At 28.0% G+C, this 12,265-nt stretch overlaps 3 protein-coding genes across 3 annotated transcripts; 1 reads left to right on the top strand and 2 right to left on the bottom strand.

Moving 5' to 3' along the window:
* The first annotated feature begins 256 nt into the window (after window positions 1-256).
* On the top strand, window positions 257-3,072 carry LOC122711440 (gustatory receptor for sugar taste 43a-like). Its single transcript, XM_043930231.1, has 7 exons — window positions 257-1,211; window positions 1,339-1,555; window positions 1,639-1,990; window positions 2,148-2,237; window positions 2,332-2,606; window positions 2,663-2,821; window positions 2,915-3,072. The coding sequence occupies exons 1-7, from the start codon at window positions 1,036-1,038 to the stop codon at window positions 3,068-3,070; spliced, it is 1,425 nt and encodes a 474-aa protein (XP_043786166.1). The 5' UTR covers window positions 257-1,035; the 3' UTR covers window positions 3,071-3,072.
* A 68-nt stretch (window positions 3,073-3,140) lies between these two features.
* Window positions 3,141-9,735, bottom strand: LOC122711439 (myotubularin-related protein 4). The gene is made up of 15 exons (XM_043930230.1): window positions 9,283-9,735; window positions 7,979-8,293; window positions 7,724-7,910; window positions 7,470-7,648; window positions 7,182-7,374; window positions 6,919-7,109; window positions 6,617-6,812; window positions 6,351-6,536; window positions 6,115-6,279; window positions 5,687-5,937; window positions 5,334-5,576; window positions 4,814-5,126; window positions 4,603-4,704; window positions 4,233-4,417; window positions 3,141-4,069 (listed from the first exon to the last, which is right to left on the bottom strand). Exons 2-15 carry the CDS (start codon window positions 8,284-8,286, stop codon window positions 3,754-3,756), a joined length of 3,015 nt encoding a protein of 1,004 aa, XP_043786165.1. The 5' UTR covers window positions 8,287-8,293; window positions 9,283-9,735; the 3' UTR covers window positions 3,141-3,753.
* A 178-nt stretch (window positions 9,736-9,913) lies between these two features.
* Window positions 9,914-11,743, bottom strand: LOC122711550 (protein OPI10 homolog). The gene is made up of 3 exons (XM_043930435.1): window positions 11,559-11,743; window positions 11,056-11,185; window positions 9,914-10,976 (listed from the first exon to the last, which is right to left on the bottom strand). Exons 1-3 carry the CDS (start codon window positions 11,586-11,588, stop codon window positions 10,546-10,548), a joined length of 591 nt encoding a protein of 196 aa, XP_043786370.1. The 5' UTR covers window positions 11,589-11,743; the 3' UTR covers window positions 9,914-10,545.
* Between the last annotated feature and the right edge of the window lie 522 nt (window positions 11,744-12,265).

The following is a 12,265-nucleotide window of genomic DNA, read 5'->3' on the forward strand; positions in this document are numbered from 1 at the left end:
TTAATATGAATACTTATCATGTCGTTTTATCATTATTGAGTTTGTTGAAAAGAAGAATATTTCAATAAAATAAAACTTGCATTACATTTGTTTATCGATGCAATCTTATTTTCTTTTCGGTAACTTATATTACATGGTCCTTTATTTTATACTCTTATATTCTTTATAAATATATATTATAATTTATAATATAAATTACAATTGTTTTTTCCTTTTTTTATATTTATTAAATTTTTTATTCGTAAAATTAAATATTATATTAATAAAAAATAAAGATAATTATAAATAAAGGAAAATACACGTTTACATTTAGAAATTTATTTACAATCTCTTTCTTTCTTAACGCACGCGCGTATTATATTTTCAATAACTATATATAAACACCTGTTATGAACGCTCGCGCTCAATGATACCATTAAGCATTCACGGAGAAACATGTTATTTCTCAGGAAAGTCAATATTGTAATTTCAACAATAATTACCTGTCAACAATCTGACAAGAATGAATATATGGAGTTGAAACTAATATTTGATATCATATCCTTTTAGTAATAAAAACCAGAGAAAGAAAGAGAGTATACTGCAATAAATATTAATAAAGCAGTGTTTTTCTTCTTCGCTCGCAACTCATTTAAAATCATTTGGAATTTATTTAGACGAAGAAAATGTATTGTAATGTAGATGTTGTGGTACTTTTTATATATCTCTAATTTTACTTATCTTCATTTCTAATAATATTTAAAATATATATATATCAACCGAAAATGTGCATGCAATGGAACAACAATAATGAATGATGAATCATCGATAATGTCTCGAATAAAGTTTTTCACTTTATTCTGTTAATATTCATATATAATAATGAAAGGTGATAAGAAAGAAAAGTAAATGTGCAAGTTGAATATTGGTTTTTATTTTTTTAGTGTGATTCTCTTTGTGTTTGATCGATTACTCGTAGGAAAGCAACAAAAAAATATAGATCGAATTGTTTTGTTCACAAATACGATACAACTAAATTAGAAGATCGATTGAAAGATGGAGGTAAAACGAGTAGAAGAAAAAAGGAAAATTCTGTTTAACAATGAACTTTGCCAAGCAATCTTTCCGATATATTATCTTGGTAAATTGTGTGGCTTGATTCCAGTAAGATTTTTTGTGCATACTTCTGAAGGATGTCAGGCTCGTTTAAATATTATAGATCTTATCTATAGGTAAGAAAAAACAATAAATTAAATTGTTAAAAAATTTGTTTGTAACTCAAAAACATTTTTCTAATAGAAATGCAATAGGAAATATTAAAATAAAATTAAGAAATTATAATATTGATATATTTTATAGTTTATGTGTACTTATATTACTACTTAGTGCGGAAATTTGGGGTTTGTGGCGAGATTTAAAAGATGGTTGGGAATATAGTACCAGATTAAAATCTCGAACAGCAGTAATCGCAACTTGTAGTGATGTACTTGGGGTAATGAGTTTAACTGTGGTTTGTATTGTTGGCTCTCCTTTCCGTTGGAAATATTTGCAACTTGTTATAAACAAATTAATTGAGGTAAAGAATCAGTAAATTTTCTATTATTTTATCAATTATATGAAATGAATTTAAATATAAAATATATCCACATTTTTTTTTAGGTGGATGAAAAGATCGGTGTATCATCTGCAAAAGCGACTCGAAGATTCACGATTGTACTAACAATATGTAGCCTAAGTTATCTCTGGTTCAATTCAATTATAGATTTTTACACATGGAATCGTAAAACAAAAGTCAATAATAAAGCGATGACCGGCAAAGGTCCCATTAATTATGCACCTCTATATTTCATGTATACAGTAATTATTTCGACAGAAATTCAATACAGTGTCTCAACATATAACATAGGACAAAGATTCATTCGTTTAAATACTAGTCTCAAGGATTTGTTTAATGCAAATAGCAACAACAATGACAATGCAATGGATTATTTTCGAAAATATCCTGAGACAGGTAAATAGAATAAAATTAAAACAATCTTCAATATGATCGATAATAACTTTCTTTAATAATTTTTAATTTCATTTTATCAAAACAACTGAAATTATTTATTTAAAAATGGATATCATTAAAATTGAATATATTTCTTTTTTCTCATTCATTTAAGCAGCTGATGATATAGACGACAAAAAAAGATGGAACCTCAAACCAAAACGTCAAATTGTATTAGGCAGCTATAGACTATCGCGAAAATTAGATGGTATATTTTGTAGATAACTAATTAAAATTCAAATACAATGAAAATTGAATAGTAGAATAATATTTTTCATACTTTACGTATTATATATTTGCAGAAAATAAAATGTACGTAAACAACATATCTGAATTGATAATGGTTCATTCTTCGCTTTGTGATGCAGTCTCTCTTGTAAACAGTACATTTGGTGTTGTGATATTGGCTGTTACTGTAACCTGTTTATTACACCTAGTCATCACACCATATTTTTTAATATTACAAGCTGGTGAAAGACATGAATGGATATTTCTGATTGTACAAGGTGGATGGTGCATCTTTCATATAACTAGAATGCTGATAATTGTTCAACCTAGTTATTCTACAATTGCAGAGGTAGAAAAAAAATAGAAGAAAACAAAACATGAATTTGAAAAACACTTTCGTTTCAGGGAAAAAAAACGGCAGTTCTCGTTAGCCAGTTACTTTCTTGTAGTTTTGAAGCAAATGTCCGACGTGAATTAGAAATATTTTCGCTTCAATTGTTGCATCGGCCTCTCGAATTTTCAGCATGCGGACTTTTTTCCTTGGATAGAAATTTAATAACATCGGTAAGAATATTTTAAGTATTCACATAAAAACAAATGCATTTAAATAATATAAAACATATATTATTGTTGTACTGCATATGATATGTCATTTAGATTGCAGGAGTTGTGACGACGTATCTTGTTATTCTGATACAATTTCAAAATGCAGATGACACAAAGGACGATTTCGATATTATAAGAAATGCAACACAGATTTTAAAGAATGCATCACCGCTTCAGAATTTTACCGGATTGAAGACCATTGTATAAAAACCAACTAATTGCAATCATACGCATAAGCGAGAGAAAGAGAAAGTGAAAACAAAAAAACAATCGCATATTGCGATAATGACATTTAATATACCAATTTTCGTAAATAGCGGTAATATACAAATACAGATTACTCGTATCATTATTCAACTACTAATAATAAGGAGTTGTTTCATCGATCGATCGATTTATTTAAAGAGCACACCTCATATGGTATCTAGAATTAAACGTCAATCACAGCCTATCCAAAATATTTTTCGGTCTCGCTTGCTGTATCTTTAAGAAGGGAATAATATCACCTAAAAACAGGGAAACTTGAATAGGGTTTTGTGTTTGAAGAAGCCTAGTATCTCCTCGTTGATTCAACTAAGATATATACAATCTTTCGTATATTGACATTTTTTTCTCAATTTGTCCAATGAATTATACACTCTTTTCCGTACAAATGATTAATCTAGCAATAAATATTAGATCGCTCCAAATCATCTAACTGTAATTGTGAAACTATCGATTCACACGCAATATATACATCTGATCGAAGTATACATTGTACAGACATAGATGAAAAATGCGAGAACGCGTATCGCAGTTGATCGTATTAAAGATACACTCCTCGCGTCGTCGAAAACCAAATAAAAATCCGAATACTACAAATATTCCTTATTGAGTTCATGTGAGTTTTCTCAATTTACAGTGGCTGCTGTAACTGGAGGTTGTACTTTCTGATGCACAACTTGCAATAAATTATCGCAGCAATTGTCTTTCGTCAGATTCAAACCTTTTGATTTTTGACAAGTTGTCAAATTTTCAGAATTTGACGAGAGTTCCGTATCGTTTTCTCCTTTGCTTTGATGACGAATATTATACTGACAAGGACTTGTGTGTCGGTGAAGTCGAGAGAAACAATCACTACAAACTCTCACAGGATTGTATAGTTGTTCATTAGGAAGTGGTGTTGAATTCTCAGAACAATCCGCACAAAAGATTTTGCCACAGCATCTACGATAAAGAAGCAAATAATTCTATTTTAAACTTATATTCTCATATTTATTCTACACCTTTATTCTATACCTGGTTATATCATACAACTATTTTATTCAAAGAAATTATTATAAACAGTGATTACGATGTTACAAATGACATTGGTCTGCGTGCCGCATACCTGCAATGATGCTTACGTCGTCCTAACCAAAATTCTGTATCACATCCCATGCATCGATTTACAGCATGATCTGGTACCCAAAGAGTAGGAGCAGGACCTAATTCCTCCACTGCTTCCCATGACATGTCCGATGGTAATGATTCTCCATGATCGCCAGTACTTCCAACTGAATCGGGTAATGATCCCTAAAATAAATAATTACAGTGTTCGGATGTTTTTTTCTTTAATTTCTTAATAAATGTCAGACTTTTTCTTTTTTTCTTCCTTTTTATATATATACGTACAAATATTTTATCAATAAAATTATATTCTTATTTTTAATAATGAATCAAAGTTTAATCCAATCACTTTAAATAATTTTTCAACTCACGATATCATCAACGCGATCGGTTTCTGCGTTATGATTACAAACTTGTTTGATCAAAGCCATTCTTGTTGTATGTAATTCCTTCCTTAATGCTTCTTCCTTCAACTAAAACGTAATAAAAAAAAGAAAGAGAAAGGAAACAATATCATAATCATCCAACTCTAAACTTCTTCTTATTAATGAACACTTGTGTTCAACTAATTAAAATTAGTACCTTATGTTCCATGATAATCTGTTGCACACGCATCTGAACGTCGCAATGTATAACTGGAAGACCATCAACATCATCCAATCTATCAGGATTATCTGGTATTATGTCTTGGTAAATTGGTGAAGCTGGACAAATGCTACTAGGTGTTCTCGAAATTTGCGGCGCACTAATATCACTAACATCACTACCCTCATTATGATTATGATTGTAATTTCGATTACAAGAACAAATGATACGACTGGTTGAATTGTTCTCAATCCATGGAGATACGATGTCCGGTGGAGAATTTTTCTGCGTTTTGCTGTTCAAAAATTTGCTACGACAAATATTTTTATTGTTTTTATTCAAATTCAGATTTTTGATTCTATTTTCAATTTTGAATTTCAAAATTCAAAATTTAAGATTGAGTATATATATATATATGTAGATTTTAATTTATCGATTATTTTATCGATGATTTAATTAATTAAATCATCAATTTTAATTTTCTACATCGTGAATATATAGTTTTGATAATACTTACGTTTCCTTATCAACTGTATCAAATAAAAACTCGTTACTAGGTATTAGCGTATCCGTTGAACTATCTACTGATGGATTCAACGGCGAATCATTCAAAATTTGCATTGTTTTTGTGTAATGTTCCACTTTGTTCAAATCTTCCATGATATTTTTCTCTACTGTATCATCAATTTTACAACTTTCTGTACAATTGTGTTTCCCTTTTTCACCCGTTTCTGTGTCGAGTGTTAACGAATCAAATTTTCTATAATAAAATTATATGAATTACACATATATTATTTCATTCATTCTGATATAAAACATAAATAAAAAACATGAAATTATTATTATTAAAAATTAAATGAATTTAATTACTTTTCCATCGAAGCGCTTGGATCACTAAGTCGACGATGAAGATAGGCCGTATGATCGGGCGTGTGCATAAGATCGCCATATGAACGAGTTTTAGTCATTTGACCTTGAGGTTCTTCATTTTCAGCACCCTCAATATCTATCATTGTTACTTTTTGTTTATCATCTCTCATGCCAAGAGGACATTCCATAGAACCTAAATATACTTCGGACCATAAAACAAGATCACGGACATTACAACTTGGCCATAGTACCTAGCAAATAAAAAATTTTCTATAAAATGTTTTAAAATATGGAATGTGTCTATTATTACTATTATTCTATTACATTATTGAAATATTTATTATATGTAAATTTTACATAAAAATATCAAATTATCTAAATAATTGATAATGAATTTATCATAATATATATGATGAAAAATATCTTACTTGATTTTTTAAAGGAGAATACAAATGATTTACGAATGAACTGGTATTTAAAAAACGCCAAACAGAAAATGTACGTTCCCGTATTCTTAATTGTAATCTTTCTTGCATTGTATTACAAAGAAATGTGCCAAAAAGCTGAGAATATGTATGCTGTGCAAGTTTTACCTAAAATCGATTAATGTAATTAATTGAACTAATATTTTAAAACAGATATATATGAATTTCTGCCTATTTACAAGATATGCAGAGGACATTTGAAAACTGCACTTGAATTGTAAAATTAATTGATGTACACAATCGAGCCATTGTAAAAATACTGGACATCGTTCATTCGGATCTTCACAGCCTACCGTTTGTCCACAACGATCCGCAAATTTATGTCCAAAGTCTAACCATTCTCTCTCACATAAAATTTGGAATCCCTAGTAATGATAAAACGAAATAACGAAATGATTATTAATTATAAATTAATAACAAGAAAGAAAAAATACCTTTGGCATACCTCCATAGTTCGATAATAAGGATCAAGAAGAATTTGCGCTAGAGCAACAATCTGAGGCGTTCTATCCCAACCATCACTACAATGTACTAATACCGGTCGGCCATCCCTTTCTATTGCTGATGCTACAGTTACTGCAGCACGTAATAATCCAGACATATGTTGTAACCATCGTGTTCCTTCCAATAGACTGAGCCAACTATACAAATTGAAATATATATATGTATATATATCAATTTAATTCAAATAGTAAATGTTATTACCATAATAAAAAGAAAAGATAACTAAACATATAAAATATTTACTTAGGTTGATCTGCATCTGATGCACAGAGTTGTCTCACCGCGTGAAAACTTTTTCGTATCGAATGAATATTTGGTAAATTCATGAATTGTATATCACAACTTGGATAATATCCAGGATATTCATAACCACCTCCGCGTGCTCTATTAGCAAAAGCAGTTGAATATGACCTAGCATCCACGATTAAAACTTTCTATAAACAATATAAATTATTAATTCGCTAAAGATCAAATTAGTTTTAAATATTTATATATTCGATGCTCACTTTCGTTCTATTTGTCGTGACATTATCATCGCCAGAATCAGGGTAAATGCTAGACGAATCCGATTTACCTTTATCGTAGGAACATGCATCCGAAAGACCCTGCAAAAGCATTTCATCTTCCGGATTTCGCCAACCGAGCCATCCAACTTCCGGTTGACTGCTCCGTGCTATTACTGCACCATTATTTACATGCCTTTGAAATTATAAAAGACAAATGTGATATATTATAATAAAATGAATAATCATATCATCATGAATATTTTTTTTACTCTTTATTTTTTTAAGTACCTCCAAACAACGACAGGAATTCGTCGAAAACTTCTGTATTCTGCTCCAGCCTTGAGTTTATCATCAGGAACACAAGAAGGAACTAAAAGTAATGGTGGATAGGACGGGCATACGCGATAATCTTTATTGATTTGACTTATACGCCATGTAGTATGTAAATTAAATTTTAGTCGTTCTACCTAAGAAATAAACAAAATAATTAAATTATATTAAAATTAAGTTTACTTATGTTTGTTTTCTTATTAATTACTTACTTCTGAATTAAAGGTAGCACTATATGATATATTATCTTTTCCTAATTTAAAATTTTCTTTGCCTTCTTCCATAGACCAAGCATAATATGCAAAAGCAAATATATCTTCTACACTCTTTCGAGGATAAGTTACTTTATGTAATCGCTTGAACCATTCCAAACAATGTTCATTTGTTGCAAAAACACAACTGAAAATATTAAATTATATTATGATAAAAAACATCATAAACTTTAACAAAATAATAAAATGCCATACCTTAGTGAACGAGCATCCTTGCAAGCAATATGCAAGAAAAAAAGTTCTTTAACTTCTAACTGCTCTATTAAACCCAATGGAATATTGTAACATGCCTGACTTAATTGTAAATAGAGTCTGTAATTAGAAAGAGCCAATACTCCATCCGATGTACGTCCAAGTGCTACAATATTTTCTCCACTCAAAGGTGTAAATGGAACTGTAAGTGTTTGATCCTCGCATTCAAAATGTGTATGCTTTGGAAATAATTCCGAAGCATGTAAATGACAAATGGATTGCAAACTTGTTGGCTCTTCAGAATTCTCCATCTCCTCTCTATGTGACACATCATATATAAACTTGAATCTTCTTCTTGAACATGAAAAGTTCTTATTGCGAATTATAGATTATTCATATAGTTTATACATAATGTAGCATTGGAATATTCTAATTTTCATAATTATTTAATAAACCTGATTATTTATTAATAATTTATAAAATATTTTATATATATATTTTACATAAACATTATATAATTCTTCATAATATCGTTTCGTCTAAATTATATACATCTCTTATAAATTTTAATAAAAGCAAATAAATAATCATAAATATAAGTTATCAAAAATTTTCAATATTATATATATTTTATCGATTGATAAATATATATCATTTAAATCACGATTAGACATCAAATTCCATAAATCTATTCGAAATAAGATGATACCGCAAGTAAACGAGATATCGATAACATACGCTAAAGTGCTTATGTTTATTATCGCTTATTGATTTGTGTCATTTTAAAAATGTTATATATAAAAATATATTGATGAAATAAAAAATGTTTTGTATATAATATATACAAAACAATGTTTTATCTTTATGGGTTATCCGTTTTGTTTCAAAACAAAAATATTTACAAAAATAAATACAAAAAAAAATATATCATTCTTTATTGAGTATTAATCATTTAAATATACTTAAATATTATAACCAAAAGAATAAAATTTAAGAAATTAAGATAATAGAAATATAATAGATAATAAAATATATATTAAACTAATAGACATTTAAATTGACATACATATGCATATTCATGTTTGTTGAAGATTGATAATGCTACAAACTGCCACAAAATGTTTTAATTGCAATTATCAAACTAAATAGAATAAAAACATTTTATATAAAAAATTAAGAAAATGTTAAAAGATAAAAACATTTTCAAATAAAACAGCCGGATGTTTTTCGCATGTTCTTTTTTTCATAAATAATAATAAACTAAAAATAACAAGTTTATAATATAAGTAATAGTAATGATGTCTTACCTTGAATTGCGAAGTTTCTTCGCGATGGACGATATCCAATCGTTTTAATATTTCATACAAAATCCATGAATAATCGTTTATACAAGAAGTACAATGTAAACATTATTAAATTAAAAAAGAAAGCCTTTTTCCACATGGGAAAAAATATAACTATTTTGATTCCAAGCGTAACAAGTACCTAAGTATTTTAAATTTTTCTTAAAAGATACGTAGGTAGCTTACGGGATAAACGATTCTCTTAGTCTTATATGAACTCAATCCAAACGCGATCACTTTTCGTTACAACAATTCAGAAGAATGATCAGCATCATAAAGAGTGATCTCCATTAATTAAATTGTTTGTTTATTTTTTTTCTTAACATTTGCTGAATAATGATTTTATGAAGAATTCATTTTCTGATTAATTTTTTTAAAAAATACTCATTCTCACTCGATGCGAGAGTTAGAATGACAGATTAATCTATATACAAATTAAGCTGTTTTTCCACTATTCGGTATACTTCTTATTGGTTATTTTCAACATAAGAATTTTTTCTTAAAATCATTTTATCATAATACAAAAAATCACTTTTTATTTTTAAGAATCAATAAAATATAGATAACATAAAACTCTGGTCAAGTAATTGATATATTGAATAATTTTATTATGTAAATACATATTAATAGGTTTCAATTTTATCCTCATGAAAGTACAAATAATATCACTATGAAAATTTCTTCATCATTCATTGCTTTTCTCTTGTAACATAACAATCTATCTTTATAATTGTTCGTGGATATTCATAAACTTCACGAACAAAATGGAAGTCGACGCATGCGCCATTTCCATTGCTTTAATCATAAATTAGGTTTAATGGTTTTTTTTTTATCATATTATAAATTAAAAATATTTACATGTTTCTAATATTTTGCGTTATTTACGAAATATAGAATAATTAGAATGAAAATGATATAATTCTATTCTTTCATGACTAATTCAAAAAGCATATACTTGATATCAACAATAAAAAATGAGATGAATGTTTATATTAAACATTAACAGGTTGCAAGTACTGCATTTTGAATAAGGTACGCAATAGCGTCATAATTACTCTTATTATTATCATATTGTTCTTTAGTGAGAATATAAAAAAGTTGAATTTACGCGCACAATATGACGCATTTTGATACACCATACTTCGCGAACACAAAGCACGAGTGCTGAAAAATGACGCATCACTATGCAAAATGGAAATGAACTATTGAGAGTTGGTTGCTTTCTCATCATGCTTTCCAAAAATTTGGATTTTGTTGTAACCTCCTCTCAAAAGTTTCATACCATCCTTGAATAGCAGATAGCGGTACAAAGTTTTCTGTTGGATTTGGTGTCATTTGTGCTTGAGTCACAGAAAAACTTGAAACATAATTCAAAAAACTAGTAAGCATTTTTTGAACAAATTCTAAAAATGAGTTTGATGTAGCCTGTGTCACTGTAGCTGCTTGTTGTTCTATAGCTGCAATAGGTTCAACAGAAACCCCTATTTGTGCTACATGTGAAATTTTTCCAACTCCAAAAATTCCTAAATTGCTATTTTCAAACTCATGATTCTTCTTTAAATTTGATATTTTGAATATAGCAGATGGTTTAGCATTTGAGATATATCCAAGGAACTGCCAGTTAGGTGGAGCAGTTGGATCTGGCCAACTGAAATATACTATAAAAAAATCAATTCTTAGAATATCATTAATATCATATTTATATAATTTATATAATTATGTAATATTATAATATACCTGCACCACCTGTACCATCAGGAAATGGTATAGTACCTGTGAGAAATACCACAATATGATTTATATTATCTGCATCAGGTACTGTTATTAAAAACTGGTTTTCTCCTATCTGCTGAAAATCCGTTTGTACCTAAAAAAAATTTAATTTATAATAAATTTAATATACAATTACATATTATACATATATTTTAAATAATTCAGGTTTATTGACTGAAATTTGAAAAAGATTTAAATTTTTCGACATTACATTTCACATGTTCGATTAGATGCTCGTGTCAAGCTGACGACGGGGTAGGATGAGGTAGGGGCATTACTGAAAGGTAACAAAAACAAGATACGAAACAAAACCACATAATATATAAAGAATAATAAACTAAAAAAGAATAAAATGCACTTTAAATAGGAAAATTGATATATTTATGATTAAATAACATATTTGACAGTTTAATATCGAAAATGAAATACAATGTCGGTATTTATTATTATAAAACTTTAATACTTACGAGTCGACCAGATACAATTATACCAAGCATCTTTATGTCGAATCTAGATCATTCTACCGCCTTCTATTTATCAGGTTATACCAGTAAATATACGGTAAATACAAGACGTCGTGTCTCCGTCCAAACATTTACAACCGCGAGAATGGTGTTTATCACGATTTATACAACTATGTAGAGAGCAGAAACTAAAATAAAATTAGTAATTGCAAATAAAGCAGCATTTTTATGAGTACAAATGAAACAATAGAAATAATTTTCCTCAAAATTTTTAAATCACAATAAAAATAAATAAAAAGTATTTTATTGATCAATTTACTTACTTATTTATTAAATTATTTTTTTTTCTATTTTATGTTTCTTCACAAAAAAATTTTTAATCGATATATATAATAGATAAATATATAATAAATTCTAATTCAATTGAAATATAGCAATTTACCACCTGTTATTCAAGATTAATATCAAACTACATTTTAATAAATTTCTTAAGTATTTTAATAAAGCAATTTTATATATTTTATTTTTCATATTTTTATTTTTTCTTTTCTATATATTTTAAAATTAAATTTTGAAAAGATATATTTTTAAAATTTTCATTTTTTAAGAATTTACATATTACGCACGATTCACAATTATTTTATTTACATATACTATATCGAAACATTTTTTCTTACTTTCGTATACTTGACTCATATTATATAAATCTA

Source organism: Apis laboriosa, unplaced genomic scaffold, assembly GCF_014066325.1.
Source record: "Apis laboriosa isolate Shangri-la unplaced genomic scaffold, ASM1406632v1 scaffold170_cov151, whole genome shotgun sequence".
NCBI classification, from domain to species: domain Eukaryota; kingdom Metazoa; phylum Arthropoda; class Insecta; order Hymenoptera; family Apidae; genus Apis; species Apis laboriosa.

Excerpts from the sequence above, each read along its gene's own strand:
- LOC122711440 (XM_043930231.1), top strand. The coding sequence starts at position 1,036 with ATGGAGGTAAAACGAGTAGAAGAAAAAAGGAAAATTCTGTTTAACAAT. Across the intron at positions 1,556-1,638 it reads TTATAAACAAATTAATTGAG|GTGGATGAAAAGATCGGTGT; the intron begins GTAAAGAATCAG and ends ATTTTTTTTTAG. Across the intron at positions 2,822-2,914 it reads ATAGAAATTTAATAACATCG|ATTGCAGGAGTTGTGACGAC; the intron begins GTAAGAATATTT and ends TATGTCATTTAG.
- LOC122711439 (XM_043930230.1), bottom strand. The coding sequence starts at position 8,286 with ATGGAGAATTCTGAAGAGCCAACAAGTTTGCAATCCATTTGTCATTTA. Across the intron at positions 7,911-7,978 it reads AAGGATGCTCGTTCACTAAG|TTGTGTTTTTGCAACAAATG; the intron begins GTATGGCATTTT and ends TAATATTTTCAG. Across the intron at positions 7,375-7,469 it reads ATTCCTGTCGTTGTTTGGAG|GCATGTAAATAATGGTGCAG; the intron begins GTACTTAAAAAA and ends ATAATTTCAAAG.
- LOC122711550 (XM_043930435.1), bottom strand. The coding sequence starts at position 11,588 with ATGCTTGGTATAATTGTATCTGGTCGACTC. Across the intron at positions 11,186-11,558 it reads TAATTGTATCTGGTCGACTC|GTACAAACGGATTTTCAGCA; the intron begins GTAAGTATTAAA and ends AATTTTTTTTAG. Across the intron at positions 10,977-11,055 it reads TGATGGTACAGGTGGTGCAG|TATATTTCAGTTGGCCAGAT; the intron begins GTATATTATAAT and ends ATTTTTTTATAG.